At 37.6% G+C, this 19,666-nt stretch overlaps 3 protein-coding genes across 3 annotated transcripts in view; all 3 read right to left on the bottom strand.

Moving 5' to 3' along the window:
- LOC108117187 (IDLSRF-like peptide) overlaps nt 1-9,960 on the bottom strand; it is a 39,512-nt gene extending 29,552 nt beyond the window's left edge. The window contains 2 exon segments of the mRNA XM_017229480.2: nt 6,086-6,840; nt 9,895-9,960. Of these exon segments, the coding sequence (XP_017084969.1) occupies nt 6,086-6,254 (169 nt within the window). The 5' untranslated portion in view covers nt 6,255-6,840; nt 9,895-9,960.
- Nucleotides 9,961-12,100: 2,140 nt separating this feature from the next.
- On the bottom strand, nt 12,101-13,941 carry LOC108117095 (putative serine protease K12H4.7). The gene is given in 8 exon segments (XM_041819002.1): nt 12,101-12,204; nt 12,262-12,573; nt 12,634-12,812; nt 12,913-13,144; nt 13,194-13,435; nt 13,487-13,668; nt 13,731-13,895; nt 13,897-13,941. Coding segments are annotated over 8 exon segments (1,461 nt in total).
- A 3,532-nt stretch (nt 13,942-17,473) lies between these two features.
- On the bottom strand, nt 17,474-19,508 carry LOC108117045 (aprataxin-like protein). Its single transcript, XM_017229216.2, has 3 exons — nt 19,295-19,508; nt 19,009-19,234; nt 17,474-18,859 (listed from the first exon to the last, which is right to left on the bottom strand). Exons 1-3 carry the CDS (start codon nt 19,445-19,447, stop codon nt 17,751-17,753), a joined length of 1,488 nt encoding a protein of 495 aa, XP_017084705.2. The 5' UTR covers nt 19,448-19,508; the 3' UTR covers nt 17,474-17,750.
- Between the last annotated feature and the right edge of the window lie 158 nt (nt 19,509-19,666).

Here is a 19,666-nt window from a genome sequence, read left to right as displayed (position 1 = left end):
GTTAAGAAAATGTGGTAATAACCGTAAGACCAATTGCAATGTAATCAAAAGGCTTTCTAACTAATTACAAGTTCCGTCATAAGGTGTCAGACGAAGTTTTTCCAGCCCTCCTTCAGCAGCAAGAAACTTAATTAAGGAAAAGCGAAATTTTATTTTGCATTAGTTAGTGTCACAAGTATGGCCATGTTAATTTCTCACACATGCCACGAACCGTTCAGGTAAAAGGTAAATGTTATGCATACTTTGCACATGAGTGAAAATTGTGAAAATGCCTGGAAAACTCGCGCAAATGTGCGGAGGTATTCTGTGTGCCTTCTGCTCACTGCTCCTGCCCAACCTCTCCCCTTAAGTAAATCAATTTAGGGAAAATTGTGGCTGGCGGAGGGGGCAAGTGCACAAATACATAATATTGAAATCGCAGCCACACCTGACCCTCCACTTGGACGTGGTGTTGCCATTTGCCAGTCAACACAGATGCATAGATACGAGCATAGACCCAAAATGCATTTTCCAGCTAAATTGGATATGCAAAACTGAGATGTGGCAAAGTGGCCTAAGACATCTGGGCTAGAGTCGTAGAAATGCGCAAGTCACAAGTGGATTTCCACTGAGAAAGCTCTTCAGTTGTCTGCTTCTGTGGTTATCTCTTCCGTCCCTTCGAACCATTGCTGGTCTTTACGGACCACAGATTTCCATTTGTGCCAGTGTGTGTGTGTGTGTCTGCAAGAGCTTCTTTTGCGAGGAAATTGGATTTTATGTATTGTGCATTTGCCATTTCAAATAATATCTTGGCCTGGCTGGCATTGGCCATAAATGTGTAAGTATGCTAAGCAGTTGGCAACTCAGCTGCCTGGCGGATTTGCAAATACATTTTGCCATTTATCATCTAGCAACAGCCCACAGAACTTGAGCAATCAATAGTGTGGAAATAGTTTTTCCTAGTTCTCTTTTAAAGGGCCCTCAAGTTCAAGAACATATTTCAGTCTGGCCTTTTCTTGACCGGAAAATCAATAAAGTAATTTCTGTTTACCCATTCCAGCGAACTATTTACCCAAGACGACACTTTTGTTAATGAAAAACCGGTGTTTTCACCTAGCTCAATGGGTCTATTTATATAACCAACGCGGCGTATGAGTAACGCAGCTAAAATTTCCTGCTTCTAGGTGTTTTCTACATTTTCTTCCTTTTTTTTTGCATATTACACGGGTAGGTTTTCTGGGTCTTGCCTTGGCTTGGCAAACTTTTAGTGCGCAGCAAATAAATAATAAATGAGGCAACAATGAATGCCCAGTGAAGGAGGAAAGGCATTTTTACCCGGCAGACTGGGCCGTAAAAATTGACAACATATAAAACAAATATTTCCAAGGCGAGAGTGAGACTTGGATCATAAAATAATATGATGCCATAAAAAAAAAGGAAGAAAATTCAAAAGAAAATACATTTAGTTATGACTCGAGGCGTCTGCGTCTGGAGCGGAAAAAGACTTTAAGGCGGGACAGAAACCATAAACATTTTTATGAACAAATTGATAATCTCGGGCGGCAGTGCTGAAATCCCCATTTAACGAGTAAAAATCAATTGCCATCGATTGAAGCGAAGAACAAGGCGTAACTTAAAACCATATCCGTTGGCAAGTGAAAACTTTTCCCTTGCGAAATATCAGCGACATAATTGTCGTATCAAAATGAAATGCAATCTTCCACCGCAGACTTTTTAATGACCTTCCATACATTGCCACAACCAATTTCACTGACATATCCAAATACACACAGATACACAAGCATACAGAACAACAACTTGATGATGGCCATTTGTTGGATTATATTCGGTAAGCCAGTTGACAGTTTACCGAGTTAATGGGGACAAAGTGTGGATTGATCGGTGTCCATGGGCAACGCGGCGTATACGTGACCCAGCTGAAGCGAACCCAATGGAGCCACTCAATTTGCATACGCACATCTACTAAATATTCATAGATTTGCATATCAGTGGCCGGCCGAGTTTACAAACTCTAGTGCCGCCACGATATAAATCTTGGCAATCAAGCATAATTAAACTGTCAGCATAATTAAATTTATCGCATACGTTGCATCCAACCAATATCGTCTTCCGATTTCATACCTTTCGGCACATGAATTTATGGCTATTTGTAAATTACCAGGAAAATTGCCCTGTCCAGGGCAATGTTTTCAAACGTATTTTGTTCGCATTTTGTTTCACTTTCTTTCAGAATTTATACAGCTATTATTTACACCGGGTAGCTACCAACTAGCCATGGCAATAACAATAAATATTTCCCTTTTTTCAGCAGGACTTCGTCCTTATCGTTTATGAGTACTATGGGTTGGTTCGACACCTACCATTCTCTGTCGAATTAATTGGTTTCAAATCCATATGGATTTTTTGGTTTTATGTTTTGACACTTGTTATTAAATGGGTGGCTATTTTTTTGAGGCTCTCTTTTTGATAGTGATAGTTACATTTACTTAAAATAATTTATATCTGTCAGAGTTTCACAAAAATCAGAAGTAATGCCTAAATGTATGCAACAATATGCTTAGATTTAGGAAATTCGAAGGATAAGTTCCGAAAGGTGACCGTTTTATGCCATTTACTAAATAATTTTCTACGTAACTAAATATTTTATGAACCTTTTCCTAAAAGGTATAAAAATAAACTTTCACTTAATGAATCCGTTAAAAAAGTATAAATAGACGTAACCCTAGATGTTTATTTTGGGCACCCTTACTGTTAACGCCCACTTACCCCTTTTTGTTACAATTAAAATCCGCAGCTGGATTCCCATTAAAAGTTTAGCCCCAGCTCGAATTCCGCATCTTTTAGCTTACTTATAACCCATTAGAGACCACGCAAAATGCTCGACCAAGAGAATTAATTAGGAAACATGGTCGAGAAGTCGGGGCCGAAAGTTGCTAATAAAATTATTCAGAGACTTTCAGGTTCAAGAGCATGTCTGCCGTTTTGGGCTAAATGCCTTTTTGGTAAAGGCAAGTTAATGCTAACTGGAGTCTAGTTGGCTGCAACTTTTGAATGCCAAACACAGTTGTTGTTGGCCATAATGCTTGGCGTAATCACGTTTCAGCTTTTGCCTGAGCGCTCTGTTGATTTTGGTCTTGGCTTTAGCGTTTGCTATTTTGCGGCTTTGCTTTTATGGAAATTTCATTTTGTGGCAGCTGCAGTTGGAGCGATCACGTAAGTGGAAATGGCCAAGTCCACGGACTGTTTTGTAAGCCAATATGTCCATCAGTTGGCTCAGTAGTTGCACACAGGGCTTGCAGCCTTGCCTCGAGCTCGTATTTTTTTTTTTTTTTCTTTTCGGTGGGCCATGCTATTTGCATGTGGAGCACGCTCCAGCGAATGCCAGCCAGTATGCTACGTTTTGTTTGCCATTTGTTGCCGCTTAAGTCACCACACATCCAGCCAGATGGAACACTGTGAACTCCCCGACCAACTGCCATGATTTTTGGCCCTCTTCGAAGAACACATTAGCCAAAAACAAATCAAATATTACATAATTTATGCAGTAAGACCGGACTTGAGTACGCTCGTAAAACTAATTGAATTATTCGCTTAATATTTATGATACTCTAGGCGACGCTACTAAATGAATATTTAAACGGTAGCAAACGGAAATTTACGAACCTTAACACATGTTACAAGTTAAGGAGATAGAAAAATCAATTGAATCAGGCAAAATACCATGCAAAAAGATATTTGAAAATTTAGAAAATTTTTTTTTTTAACAGGTTTCTGTAATTATTTTAGTTTTTAAAAAACTTAAAAATTGACCTTTATTAACAATGTTTCAAGATATTCTCTAGTATTTCATAAACATATAACACTTTTATTACCATTCACAATAAAGACATTATTTATTAAGTAGTTTTCTTTAAAAAAAGTTAAACCAACATAGCTATTAAAATTCCTATAAACTTTTATTACGGTTTGATAATTTTAAATTAAAGTTTTAATCAACTGATGGCGTGGCACATCAATTTCATCAGCTCCAATTAACGTACCGTTTTTCATATGGACCCATTTTAAAAAGTGTCAATCAATTTTCTGGCGAATGGACGCAGTGAAAGCGAGAAACAATGCAACTCAATCATGGAATAATGAATGCTTTCATGATGAAAAGGAAAAGGAAGTGAAGCAAAACCCTTTCAAGCTGTCACTGAGAGCTGGCTTCCAGAGTGCTTTCAGCTGAACTTCTGTTGAATTCTGGCGCTGGCACATTTATTAACTGCTCCGGCAACGTGCGGCAAGGCAGCTGACCAAAAAAAATTACGACCAACACACAATGCCACGACCTGCCAGGGAACCCACGCTCGTTATCGTCCGTCACAAAGCCAGAATGCCGTGGAGCACAAAAGCGAGCCACAATAAATAAACTTAGTAGAAACCCCTGACCAAAACCAAACCTTAAAACCCCAAAAAATCCCCCAAGGATCCTGTGTTAAGTAAAGGCAGCAAGCGGGTTAACAAGCCCCGAGAAAATGCAGCGACTTTCTTTTCTGCGGGAAATTGCAGCATAAAATATGTTGTCACTGACAGAAAAACTAAAATTATTACACTTTCCTGCAAAGTTGGTTCTCTAGAAAGAGAAATTGGTAAAGGGGGAATGGCGACAAATTGGTTAAGGGTTTATCTTAGGAAAAGTTTTAAGAAATGTATTTTTTAAATTAAGATTGTTAAACAAGGTTAAGAAAATAACTTACAAAAGAGAGAATTTTTAATAGAATTTTAAGGAAGCTATTTGACTAGTAACCAAGTCCTAGCGTTTTGCACTGTGTTTAAGGTGAAACCTTGAGGTTTTCATGGAAACGGTGGCCACTTTGCGGTTGACAGGTTTGTGATTCCTCAAACGGCGTAAATGGATTTTTTTCGAGCTTTCTAAAGTGCAATTACTGAAACTGACGTACTGTGGGTGAAAAGGAAACGGAAATGAGGAAATCGTGTTCTCTTTTATCAGATAAGTACAGGTAAAGCTGCCAAAAGTGTCGAATGTAAGGAATGTGGAAGATTCTAGAAATTGAATTTTCAACATATTAGTTTTGGTTGACCCGGCAAATTGACATTAAGCGTTTAATGAGCCGTCCACAAAATTTAGTATAACAAAATAATAATTTTGTTTTGCATATTCATGAAGCGGCCGGGCGACAGGCGGCAATTAATGACCAATTGAGCAACTGACTAATTGAAGTCTATTCGTGGCCCATGGCCGTAATGCCGCAAATTAAGTTGGCCAAACACTTGTTCGCCAATTTATTGTCCAGGCTTGAGTTAATTACTTATTTGGTTTGAGGGCTCACAATGCATGCTTGATGCCTGAATAATTTAATTATAAGCGAAATCATTTCTGACATGTTTCAAATGCCACAGAATCAACTCTGGCCCACGGGCGTTAATTAAATAATATAAAAAGTATATTGGCAGAAAGCTGGGGAAATTCCAGCACGAACCAAATTGTGGAAAAACCCCAGCCTAGAAAGGCCAATTAAAAAATTTCCAACTACCTCAAAAAATACCATTTACATAAACTTTAAACGGAAAGCCAAAGATTTTCATCAATGGCCACTATAAACACGCGAATAAAAAGTCCGTAAAACTGCAAAAAGAGAAATGGAATGAAAACGAAACAAAAAACATAAATAAAAAGTGCCTGCACGGTAATTATGCAGCTCACCTGCCAGGTGAAATAGTAAAAATAAATAAAACCCAAATTAAATTAAAAGAAAGGAAAAGTAGCAAATTCCCCTTGTGGTATTCAGCAAAAAAAACAAGCAAAGTATATATTTATTTATTGGAATTAAAGGCTGAGAGGGGGCAATAAATAAACTAGGGCATGGTGAACTAAGAGCCAGAAAAGAAAAATAGTGCTGGCCCCTGAACAAGAAGGACCTTACAGCAGAGTGAAGGCCAATCTTTGAATGGAAGTTGGCTTAAACAAAAATCCACAAAAACAAATATACCAAAAACGACCCACCCCATATTGCGTAAAGACCAGGTGCGCCCCTAATGAGCTAGCAATCTAAAGACGATGGAGTTACGTTCGATTACTTACCATTCCGCTTCACAATGGGATTGGCCATGTGTCCGTACAGGCGGCTCAAATCGATAGCCATTGTTGGGGTGGCTGCCTGCAGGAGGAGCAGACAGACGGCGAATGTTGGCCACATGCTGAGGTGGCAATGCTGACGTGGCTGATGATGATGGTCCATGGCCATGGACATTTCCAGCTGACTGGCGGAACTTGTAAACTATCGAAAATTAAAACCCTCGGCCTGCTGCTGAAAGTTTTTCACACGCGCACACGCACACACGTTTTCCACTTTATCCGAGTGTTTTGATGAACTTTTCTTTGTTTTGTTCTGCTTTTCTTTTTCTTAGAAGCAGAAGCAGTTTTCCCGTCAACTTTTCCAACCCCTTGATTGAATTATCGTTGGCACTTCAGCCACTGCAGCGGGTTTTCCCGCGCCTTTCTTCCTGCAATACTCTAATCGCCTTCTAATGGAGTTATACGAACCAGAAATTAGCTGCGACTTCTTTCCGTTTCTTAGTAAATTTTCATTTATTTTTGTTTAATTCGTTTCTTTAATAGTTTCCTTATTTTTGACTATGTGGATCTAAGGTCTACATGCAAGCGTTTAACCCGTTTGGTTTTTATACGTTTTCTCGGTTTGTTTCGATTTCGTTTATAGGTTTGTTTCTATTTTCGTTTCGTTGAAATTAAAGTTGAAAATAATTTTGCAGGCAAACAAATATTTATATGTGTGTATATAGATATATGTTTTAGTCGACTTTTTACATTTTTCTACACTGCAAAGATAAGAGAAAAGATAGCAAAGTTAGTCAGGAGCTTAGAAAGAAACATTTTCAAAGGCGAAGAATTTCCTAGGGTTTAATTTAGGAAGTAATAATTTTAATTTGTAGTAAGACAAACTTAATTTTTAGTCGTATTTTTATTTACAATATTAATCGTCCAGTTTTAGAGAGGCACATTTTTAGCGTACGTCCCTTAGAAGCCCTTTTTATGGCCATAATTTTCGGTAACTGGTCTCTTGTTTTTGCCCAAAATTATTTTATTGTCAAGCGGAAGCCCTTAATGGAGACCTCAAGAAGTTGACACCAATTGTGCTGTGGATTATCCGTTGAGATGTCTCCAGGAGGCAATTTTCATGCCAGAGCATCTTCAGACCCAGTCATCTAATCAGCTTAACGAACTTTAACTTTTCCTTGCTCAAATTCCCATGGTGGTTTTATTTTCGAGGGGAGCCGGTGGGTGTGAAAGTCCACCACACCAGGGGATAGAAAGTTGAACAACCCTTTTTCGTATAATTTTTAGATGGATTTCCAGGACACTCACACACTCGAGCAACTCTTAATGACTCTCTCGAGCACCCAAAACACATACGCCGCGTGTAACCAAAAAGCAGCAGCAGTAAAAATAAAAGCCCAAAAAAAAAAAGGGCCAGACATAGACGAACCTTTAATTATAGCCAAGTTAACCCAACCGGGTTTGCTCTTTTTTTTCAACATTGTGTAAGCAAAAGTTGAAGAAGTGAAAAAGTGTAGAAACTTTCTCGTGTACTTTTTGGGGGCAATCAAAAATGGACAGACGACAAAATACACTCATCCTCTTTGGCAGAAACGAAACCTTGGCCCCCAAAAATTGAAAAGGGAAATGTTAAAGACAGAATGGCAAAGTGCCCATCAGACCAGGCTTTTTAATTAGTCCTTTTTCACAGCCCTAGTTCGGAGTTACCCTCCAGTTCTCAGAACAGCCTTGAGCCTTGAATAATGAACCAAATATTTACCCAAATTAGTAATTCCACTGAGCGCAGAGAGAGTAGCCGGGCTGAGTGATAAGTTTGGTGTTAAAATTTCAGCTCTTTTCAATGCAATATAAAAGTTTCTGCTAAGCCAAACTATAAAGTTTAGATTGACTTTAATTTTATGCCTCGGAAATTTTCCTAGTCAGGAAGTTTAACTTTTCATTTTCGGCTGCTCATCTGCCACCAGAGAATTAAGCCGTAAAATCTTGTTACAATTCCCAGGAAGACATAAACTACACTCAGACCAGCTGCAAAGGAAATAAAAACAAAAAAAAAGAACATAAAATTCTTTAATAGACTGCAAAATGAAACTTCTGCCTTGGCTCCGCCGATTTAATAAACATCTAAAAACACAGACGGCGACAGTTGGCCCCGAAAAGCACGCACAAATAGCAGGCGACAATTTCCTGGTTGAATCGAGGAACATTTGGCTCTTAAGACGCGTTAGCCAAATAGTAAATATAAGCCACCAGAGACTCGAACACAGACAAATAGAGGTGGCCCAAGGAAATCCGTAGAAATAGGAGAAGCGGGAAAAATAAAGTGAATTATGGCCAAGGCGCCGAAATGTGGCCAAATAATTCGGCGCAAATTGCTCGAATGAGAACCGACAGAGGTGAAAGGTAAAAAGAGCAGCAAGTTAGGTGTGAAAAGGCATTTGTAAAATTTATAAAAAATACATTGGAAAGAAAGATTTATTGTAAGGATTAAATTGGCTATTGAAGTTTGATAGTGGGCAATGGCTTGTAGGATTAAATTGAAGGAAACCTTTTAAGTTTTTCTTCATGGGTTGCCTTAGATTTTAAATCTCATAAAAAACTCCTTAATAACTATTATAATGCTTTACCTTTTATATTTATTCTCACAACACTTCATTAGAAAGAAACCATTTTTAAATAAACGAAAAATAAGCAGGTTAAAACTTTAAAAAGAAAGAAATGGGAATACAGCAAACATTTTTTCCAACATTATATATTAACTTAATAAATATTTGTTCTAATACTTTAAAGAGCTGAACAAACTATAAACATAAACCTCCCATAAACTATATCTTTCTCATCCGATTAAATCGGTTTTTACCATCCTCGACCAAACCTTAATTTATCCCTGCACTAAATTTCCTCAAACATGAATAAAAACCTGGTCATAAAAACTTAAGAAAACACTAAATCTAAACATTTTCCTGGCCACCTTGGCCTAAAGCGAAACACCAAACCAGAAAAAAGACCAACCAAATCACAAACAAACATTAATTTGCATAATTTACTGTGGACACCCAAAAAGAAATGTGCCAGAATTTTCGCAGCCAGTATTTTTAAACATTTCCATTTCCTTTCCATTTTTTTTTTTTGCATTCTCATTTTCTCCTTTGTGCGGGTTTGGGGTTCTTAATGCATAATTTAACAGCAGCCAGAAAAGCCAGAGGGTAAGGACAATGGGGGCGGGGCCGCACAGCCCGGCAACAAGAGCCCAAGGAAGTTGGGAACAATCAACAACTGCGTGTTGTTATTCAAAGCACACGCACACACAGACACAGCAACGCACACACTCGCACACACCCAAACCACCAGCCGCCACACGGCGTATACGCAACGTGAATCATGGAAGCGGGACAAGACTAACGAGGCCTAGGCTTCAAAAAAAATATATATATATATATATAAAAAGAAGAAAAATCCGAGAAAACCAAGAGGAGTGCTGGCATGGTGGCAAGTATAACGTAAAGGTAATGAAGAGCAACAGAGCGGAGCCGTAAAGAAGCAATTTTCCGCACACACAGATTTTCCTTTTTGAACTCAAATTTCGTGGGAATTTTCAACATTTGGGTTTGGGTTTCTGTTCAACAGTTTTGGACACATTTTCCAACGGCTTCAAGTCACAACATGAAATCTAATAGCACACGCGTCAGTTGGAAATCCTTTTTGCCACTTGATTTGTATTTTTCCCTTCTTGTTTTTTTTTCTTGTTTTTTAAAACAATTTATATTTATGTGTCTTATATTTTCTAAGGGGTTTTTTGTATAAAGGTGTTACAGTACGTTTGAGTACGAGCCAACAACTCGAACAACTATTTACAACTCCGCTTGAGTGTAAGTTTCAAACTCGACTGAAGCGTTGAGCGTATTGTGTTCGTCTTTTAAGCACTTTTCCCGACACTCAACTTGAGCTTCGTCGCCGCCTACGCACGAGTCCTTCTCGAGTGGATTTCCCGGATGAGTGGAAAAACCACTAGCCTCTCTGACTTTCGTTTCCCTTCTGCGGTTGAGTTTTCCCCGCGGCATTCGCTCTTTGCTGTGCTCTCAATGTCACTCAGAGGGCTCGAGCACCTGCTCTGGGCCATATTTCGTTGGTTGCGTTGATGGGTTTTGGCTGTTGGCCAGGAGCGGCTCTCAACTTGGCTGCAGGATGGGGCCCCGCCAGCGAAGTCCTTGAATTTGATAACCAAATTTAATTTAATTGTCTGGTTTTAGATCTTAATTGTTTTGAACTTTTGGTGAAAGCAGTGGTTTAGTGGTTTTTTAAATTAAAATTTTTATGAGGGAAATATAATCTTTAAAACCTTTGTATATTTCAAAAAAACAGAGATAAAAATAACTAAGTTAAAGGGTCTCAGTTTTATTTCCACTTTTTAATTATTTTTTATAATTTATTTTATATGAGTTTCATACTTTCTTCTTATCATACAGCTTGTTCTTATACCTTAACCTTTTCATATCTATCATCACCTTCAAAACGAAACTTGAGCTATATAAACTAAAAAGCATCCGTACACCGAACGAAACTTTTAGCATAAAAACGAGAGGGATGCTTGTTAAAGAACTTGGGGCATGATAAATTTTCTAAACCTTCAGTGAAATTGAGTAATATTTGCAAAAGTAATTCAATCCCAGGGTCACACATTTCGGAAAGCTTCAACCCTCCAAGACCTTGATAATCCTTTCGCCACTTAACGCTGGCCAAGCAGAAGCTTGTCTACTAGTAATTTAGCCAATAAATGAAGCAACAAATATTAATTAGCGCGAAATAAACCCAACAGCATCCGCATGGCCGTGGTTTTAGCAGTGAAACATGGCCCAAACCGTTAGAGAAATGGCCAAGCAACAGTGGTACAAATGTAAATAACAAATGTAGAGTGAAAGAGAGCCATCATAGAGAGAAAGAGAGAGAGAGAGAGAGACAGAGAGCATTTCGAAAGCCGGCCCGCCCCTTAAACTTCTGCCCACGCAACTACCCATTGTGCCACCCACATACCCCGTAAATCCTTCGGCGCCTGCAAATGTATCCAATAGTTTCTGGTGCCAACCGGGCAACTTTCCTGGGCGCCCACGCAGACCAGCAGGTGACGCTGATTCGACGATGTCCTCGGAGCGTTGGCGTTGCACTCAAATGCGAAAAGCGACAGCCAAAGCTTTTCCGAGGGCGGTTAATAAACAGTTACTGCGCTTCTTTCACATTTTCAATTTCCAAATGCGCAAGTGAGTAATGGTTTCACACCCTAAAATTAAATTTAAATTTGAATATGGTAAAATATGTTAATAAAACTATATTTTTGTTAATTAAATAAATGATATTTAGTTTATTGCTTTTAGTCAACACGATTAATAATAATAATAATTTATAACCTTTCCAAACACGACTTTTGTTAACGTTAAAACAGTACCAATTGTACTCTAAAGAACTTCTTTTAATACTTTTCGTTATCACATATTTCTTAAATCAACAATCAAGTACTAAAACGTAATCTATAAAGAAATCTTTTCATGTCACCTATAAAAGGGAAAAATCTTAATAGCTTATGTGAAGTAATTATAAAACCTTCTTTGTTTACTCCATTTTGACAAATAGTTTTACCAACCTGGTAAAAGAAAACTTTATAGCTGGCCAAGTCAGAGTTTTTACAAACACCGCTTAAGTGGCGGCGTAGGTGTCCCACCCAAAGGAGCCCTTAATCAACCAATCAATCCAAGACAAACAAACAGAGAGAAAATGCACAGCCCAAAGGACAAGTGCAATTTCCTAATCAACAAGAATGCCGCAGTCGAGAAAATTGTTTGCACAAGCCGACAGGCCAGACATATCACTTAGTGTCCAAGCATCACTCAATTTGTCCCTGTTTGTCAAATGGCCAAAAAGGACAAGAGGATAAGAGGAGCTGATCCCACGACATTTTCAAATGGGCTCATCACCCGACGCATTTGTTTATTTAATAATTCATTCGAGTGGAACTTGGTACGGGATGGTGATTCATATGTGGCGTCGCAGAAAGGACATAACACGCAGCTTGGCCAGATTCATCTGAACGTTGTCCGTTATCCGGATGCTGGCCAAATCCTCCACATGCGAGTACCCTATGGCACGTGGCAGAAAACTAAGCGGAGTCTCTCAATCATCTGCCAAGGACTTACCCGTCAGGACAATAGCCTGTTGGCCCGTTTGCTGGCCCAAAGCACGCCACGGATCCAGCTGGCCATGCGTAAAGATTACCTGAGCATAACGCTCACTCTGATTGAACGCGTATCCGCCGAATTTGCTATTCGTCTGTTCAACGCCCTGGGCCAATTTCTGGGCCGTCTGCTCCACTCCGAACGCATCCTGGCAAAGTTTTTCGAAGTAGTACAAGGTCACCTGATTGGCAAAGGTTTCTGTAGTGGCATTTGGCGATTTTGTGGTTGTGTACCAACCAAATTCATTGCAAGTCTGATAGAACCACGCTCGAGCTTGAAAAATAACAAAAACATTTAGGAAACTATAATATGCCGCTGGTTATGCTTACTTACTTTCCGAACTTTGATCTGCATCCTCACTGAAAAGTTCCAGCATGGAAGAGTAGCCAAAGTCCTGGCAGTCACTAGAGCGCCTGCCTTCTGAGTAAAGCAGTTCCAAGAATTTTAGAAAACCGACTTCATCATTGGAATCTAAAGACATTAAATTCTCACAAAGACGGGGTATGTAAGCGCTGTTAAGTAAATATAAATAAAATGATATATATGATGTTAAATAATAATATAAACTTTAAAAAAAACTCATTGGTAAAATGAGTACATTATGAAACTTACCTATAACTTTGAATAATCAAAGCAAAATAGTTTCCCAGACCATTGAAGAAGGCTGCCCTATCCAAAGGATCCTCGGGATTGTAATCTTCACAGCTATTAAATTGATACAGTAGTTCCTCAATTTCATTGTCATTAAATAACTTAACCAGATGTTTGAAGCCATTTTCCATTCGCAATGAGCAATTTCTTCCATATGTCAAATCAATAGATTGACTGACCACTTCCATGTACTCTAAAGATCAAATATTATAGATTAAATTTAATAAAAATAATCATCTCACCATAAAAATCTGCCTTGGCCAATAATGGAGCACTAGAAGCCCAACTGGCAGCTATTAATTCCGGATACAGTTGAGTCATCCAGGCCACCAAGCTTCCCGAATAAGAGCCACCAACCAAAATGACTTTGGAGTCTCTCATTTCAGGGTTTTCCGACTTTTGATGGCGTATAAAGTGAGCCAAGTCAGCTAATGATTGATGAAGATTTAGTTGCTTAAGGTTTTCCAGCTTAAAACTCTCTTTCCTATGGATTACAAAACATAATTTATATCACCTTCATAAGATTTGTACTTACCCAAAAGGTAAACTCAATCCATAATAGCGATGTTCTGTGTAGAAGAGCATGCCCGAGTTTTCCACTGCCATGTCGTGGGTTAAGCCAGTGCTCATTAATCCTGGACTGATGGTCCATTCGCCTCCTACAAATATGTAGATGGGTCCTTGGGGCTTGTGATACTTGGCGTTACGAAAATACCGCTAAAAAATAATATTATATTTTAATTGATGAAAAATTGTTTAATCTTTTACAAAAATTTAACCATTTTCCAAGTTTGAGTGTTGTCCCTAACAAAATGGTCAACTTTTTGGTCTAACCATAGTTCTTCGACAAAAGCTGCCTCGTTTTTTGTATAATATCCCGAGTAAGGTTCTTTATTAAGCAAATCCAAACTGTGTTTATAAGGATTCAAAGTAGCCAAAAAACCTTGGTAACCAAAATATAATGTGCAGAGCAAAATAAAGCCACTTCATGTTGAGTTGCCAATAATCAAATGAAGAAATGTAAGAAATGATATTGCTTATATGAGAGCGGTATGCCCCTATGGCAAAAAGTTGAATAATTTAAAAAATAGAGTGGAATGCACAGGCCAAGGTTAATGCAATATTGTTGCAAAAACTGATAGCTACTAAGCAAATTCGGAGTAAAATAAGCTATAAACGTGATACACATTTATGACATAAATTTTTTATATTTTAGCTAAAGATTTCGATTTTATATTTATGCCCACGTCAGTCTCCGCTGAAATTTAACAAGCTTTAAAATGTTTACTACCTATCCTATTTCTACCCATTCTAAATCGTCTGGCAAACTTAGCTCGCAAGTTTATCCGTCTGAAAGCCGCTTCCAGCCATCACCTCGTATACGCAACGGTACCGTAATAGGATAAACAAACACCCACTCAAATAAAAACCCACAAGGATATGAAAGTACAGGCGACAAGAAATATACAAAAATATTTTTACAGCGTTGACAGCGGAAAAAAGGGGGAAACATAAAAATATATAAGCAGCTGGGCGAACAAGCAACAGGAGAATGCACGAAATGTAAAATTGGCATATTACTCATACGCCCCATATCCAGAACAATGGCGCGCAACAACGCAGCATTGCAGGATCCCCGCCGTGTCAGTGCGCGTCGTGTGCATTCCAAGCGAAAAGGATTGCGGAAGCGAAAGTCAAACTGGGGAAAACTTATGAGCAGGAACTCTTTTAACATGCAATCGAAAGGGTGAAATGGAAAATTCCTTACTAGATTACTTCTTACATTTTTTACTTTTCTATATGAGCTGATATAAAGGGTATTAAGAGTGTCTCAGAAATGTGTTGGAAAAATATAATAATAATAAAATAATAACACAAGGTAGAATGATTTCAGTAACTATTCATATATCCAATAACTTAAAGTGACTTTTTCTTTTTGTTACTTTTTAACAATTTAAATAGAAATGATTTACAATACTATACTGTTCGAAACTTTACTCAAAGATGTTTAATATATTCCTAACAAAAATATCCATTTTCTATGATTTTCTAATGTTTTGGGTTACATATATCTCCCAATAATGTGTATTTTCTATTCTTTTAACAGAATTGCTATGAAATCAACGCATCTATTGGGTAACTTGATACACGAAACATTCCAGGCTAACAACACCCATTCACTGGGGGGCTCTTAACAACAATGGGGGCGCTATGAAAAGTTATTATTATTGCAGCTCTTTCTCGCCGTCGTTGTTGTTATTCTTCGTCTACTTCTCTTTCCCAGGCAGAAATTGCAAATTGGTTAAATCGTGCAATTGATGTTGAGCCTCTTATTTACTCCTTTTGTTTTTACTACCCAGATGTTGTGGGTAATGACGGCGAAAAGGATTATTCACCATGAGACCAATCCACGGAACAGAAGAATGTACCAAAAAAAATTGGCTTGCAAAAATCATCAGCATATAAATAACATTTTACGTGCATGGAAACATTCCACATGTGCTCAAAAGCCACATTCCCATATTTGCTGTCCAATTCGTGGCGAGTGCTTCGCTTTTATGAATATTTATAAAGGAAAACATTTTTCTGTTATTTTTGGTTGTCAGAAAAATAATTTCAAATTGCTCTTTGACTCGGAGGAAATTATTCAATTACACAACATTTAAGATTCTCTGGAAGAGAAGAACCAATGAAATACGTGTTAATTTTTCCCGTCGAGAAAGTTTAAGAAATAAATTTCTAGAAATATGTATCTAGAATATCAGTTAGGTTTTTATTATACTTTGGGCTACCAATATACATTTATTAAAAATATATTTCTGCTAATTAATATATATTTTTTAATATATTTTCCTGTATCAAGAACTACATTTTTATTTCTTTAAATGTATTTTAAAGGTTCAACTTTGCGTTATCTACTCTCAGTTTAAATATACAAATTCGAATATTATTTTATATTATTGCTGATAATTTTACAAATTATTTCCAATAATGTATTAAAATATTATTTCATTTTTTAAAACTAATTCCAATTAATTACAAACATATCTTGACGCAACAGTAATAATTGCAAGGTATGCCCTAAAGACTTGGCACCTTTTTAACAAGATCTACAGATCATTAAACAGACAATTTAAGTTAAAGGCCAAAATGTTCCCTTTTTTATGCCCCCTTGATTTAGCCTCCGCTCGCCTTGAATTTGTTGTTTCTCAAATGTAGAAAGCTTTCATTTGTGGACATGCGCTGAGTAAAAGTACTCGAAAACGAGTGCTTCTCACAGGAAGGCATCCTTGAGAGCTTTTTCGGCGCTCTCTTTGGCTCCAAAAGTAACGTCCTTTATGAATGGCCTCCTGTTGCTCGAGACATAACAGGTGGCAAGGCTCCGAGAGATAGCTTTAATGGAGCTGTTGATTGCTCAGTGAAAGTAGAGACCAAAAGTGGGGACAAGAGCCCACCACCACACCCCGAAGCATATATCTATCGATGGGGCTGTGGCTTGAGTGCCAGCTTTCGGACACCTTGACACTGTGACACACTAAAAAAAGTCGAGGCGAATTTAAATTGTGGCAAAAAAAAAAACACACGAGGACTGTGTCTGGCTCAGGGTTGTTGCCTTGAATTTTGTTTATGGTCTAATGTGGATTAGCTTGGCTCCATGGCACTGCTTCTAGGAATGAAATCTGCAAGTGGCTTTGTCTCCTCAAAGCTTAGATTCCCCCTTGTAAAGTGTAAAATTAATGGTAAGTGGGCCTAGTATAAAACCAGAGTGCTTGTAGACCTTTATGGGCTTTCTTAGTCTAGCATAATATATTCTTGAAATTAACTAATTAAGCTTTCTTTTTTTTTTTATTTGCAGCCTTTGGATGGCAAGGAAAGTAATAGGTATATTGGACTAAAAGTGGACGAAAGATGTTTTGGATTGAGCTTAACTATATTTGAAACTGTTATAACGATACTATTACTTATTATTATTATTGCCAAGAATTCACTTAGGGGTTTACTATTTCTGTAATAATTAATTAAAAATTCACTTATTACCTCACCAACCAATTCGTTAGGGAGTACATTTCACTCTTTAAAGTTCACTGCACAGCAAGTTAAAATCGATAAATAAACTGGAAAGTTATCCTTCTCCCATGGGAAACTGGCTATCCGACAAACTTTGTCCACTTTTCAAATTCAGAATTATAATTTAATAAGTGTTCGAGATGGCTGGTCTGTGGGGAGGAGGAGCGTTACTGATGCTCCTCGGTGGCTGCTTAATTAGCCGTGGGTTGGTATTTTTCCAGTTGGCCAGAGTACTATAATTGAGTCATCTAAATGCTTGTGCAGGTGGCTGGCAAAGTCAAACTGTTTTTCTAAGTAAAATTAAAACGAAACCTTCATTAGTCAACTTCCAAGAAGTGTTCTGTTTAAGGTAACAATAATTGTGTTCTTAGATATCATTTTATTTATTTTATATTACTTAGGGCATAGTAGGAACCTAAAAACGCAGAAAAATGTTTCTGGGATGTTTAACGAAAGAATTTAATTCGCACTCTTATAAGTTCTTTTTATGGTTTAGGAAGATGAAATTGGTAAGCATACACTTTTTATTTCAAATAAAATGATCACTTGTAAATGATTTATCAATACTATTACATTTTATAATATAAAATATAATTTATTGCAATAACACATAACAGTCACTAAATATTTTTAAATGCTAGTTTGACAATGTCTCGAATGAACTTGTAGTTTTTTTTGTATCTTATTTATTTGTACTTGCTAGCTGTATTAAAAACTTCATTTGTACATCCTTATGAAACTGTTTCAGAAGGAGAAACAATTGTTAGACTTGCAAGCTGGTTTTCAATTGTTAAAGGTGGTGAATCCTGACTTTTTTTAACCTCAAGAATTTGAACAGATATTGTTGAAAGTGGTGGGTTCTGACTTTCTTTTGCGTCAAGAATGTCAACAGATTTTGGAGAAGGTGCTGGAACCTGACATTTCTTAGCTTCATCAATTTTAACAGATTTGGTTGCAGGTGGTAGAGCTTTACTTTCTTTAATCTCCACCATTTTAATAGATATTGGCTTCATCTTTTTGTTTGCAGGCTTCTTGTTTCTTCGGTTTGAATTTTGATTATTTTTAGGTCTCGTATATTGACTTGGATTTGAATTCAATGCTGAATCCAAAGGATTAATATTGGTTTTCGGTTCGTTTGGTTTCTGGAAATTCTCGTCATTCTGTTGATCAGGTTTCTGGCGGTTTTGCTGATTGGTTTTTGAGCGATTTGATTGCTTGTAATGTTGCTTTGGCTGGTCAGGGTTTTTGGCGGTCAGTTTTTGGAAATATAACCAATCTTGTTGTTGTTGATTCAGTCTTGAATTCCGAGGATTAAAGTTTTCTTGTTGTGGTTGTTTCGTATTTGGTTGACTCTTGTTTAGAACATATTTTGGTATCCAGTTTGGCCTAGATGCTCCACCGACGACAGCTTGGTTTGGATAACGTAAAAGTCCCAGCTGGTTTATTGATGGCGGTGCTGGAAACACATATTGTCCCGGCTGCCTAAAGTGATTCTGATGCGGATTCGGTGCAAAGCGAGAACCATGCATAGGTGCTCTAGGCCCTTTGTAATAAAAAGGTCTCCGCGGTCTGCAGTTTTCCGACTGATAATGATTCTTCGCTTGGTTGTTGAAGGATGAATTGTTTCCGTTTGATAGTTTCATTTTGCTGTCAATTTGTTCCTGCTGTTGGTCCTCTTCTTTACAATGCCAATGGTAAAAGAGGTGAGCCTTCAGATCTAGCAGCGAATCCGGGACAAAGTCACACTGATTACATCTTAGCGGCGCAGCCAACAGCTTGTCAATAATCGTTTTTGGCAATCGTGAAATGCAATCATCCTTCTTCAGCTGATTATATAGTTCTAAAAGAGTCAAGAGAATAATTATAAAAAAGATATGGGATTTATTACACCACACTTTTTACGACCATTAGAATCACCCAAGTTCCTTTTAAAATCTGTTTGGTCTTGTAAAAAGTATAAGCGAGTGAAGATTGTGCGAGTATTCTTACTTTCGAAGGGCACAAATAGATCGGTGTTGTGGCAGTTCCAATGCTTCTTGGTCTTCATGCATGTCGATATGAAATCCTTGGAGATCACATGTAAATGAAGTCTCTGCAGGCTTGGTTCCGCATGGAATCCCACATTGAAATCCTCCCAAAGTTGTTTCTTAAACTTCACAGCTTTTTGTGCTAAAATATGAAGCTCCTTTAAGAGTGGCAGGTGACTCCGGTTCAACTGAATGGTACATTTAATTATATAATATTTGAATTTTATTAAATATGCTAAATTACTTACTTTAAAGATGCTTTCAATATCGGCTATTGGCAAAACGAGATAGTGATGCTTTGATTTTGGATATTTGTCTTGTATAACAACTGCATTTTCTGATGAAACTATCACGTTTTCCGGCTTTTCCATGTCTCGGATCAATCCATATTTCCAAGACATTGCAAATTCTACTATTTTTACCGGATTACCGTAAAGGGCCAACAATTTTATGGAAACTATAAAGAAAATGAAAATAGAAACAGCTGACAGTTCCAGTGTTGTAAAACATGATATCCGGCTATGGATGGAACTTTGTTTCGATATTTTTATTGGGCGGCAAATTTGAAAATGTGTCATTTTAATTATTTTTAAGGTAGTAAGAGATTTTAGGGTGTTTGG

The sequence above is a fragment of the Drosophila eugracilis genome, unplaced genomic scaffold (assembly GCF_018153835.1).
Source record: "Drosophila eugracilis isolate 14026-0451.02 unplaced genomic scaffold, ASM1815383v1 contig_440, whole genome shotgun sequence".
NCBI classification, from domain to species: domain Eukaryota; kingdom Metazoa; phylum Arthropoda; class Insecta; order Diptera; family Drosophilidae; genus Drosophila; species Drosophila eugracilis.
This window is presented reverse-complemented; position numbering and strand designations above follow the sequence as displayed.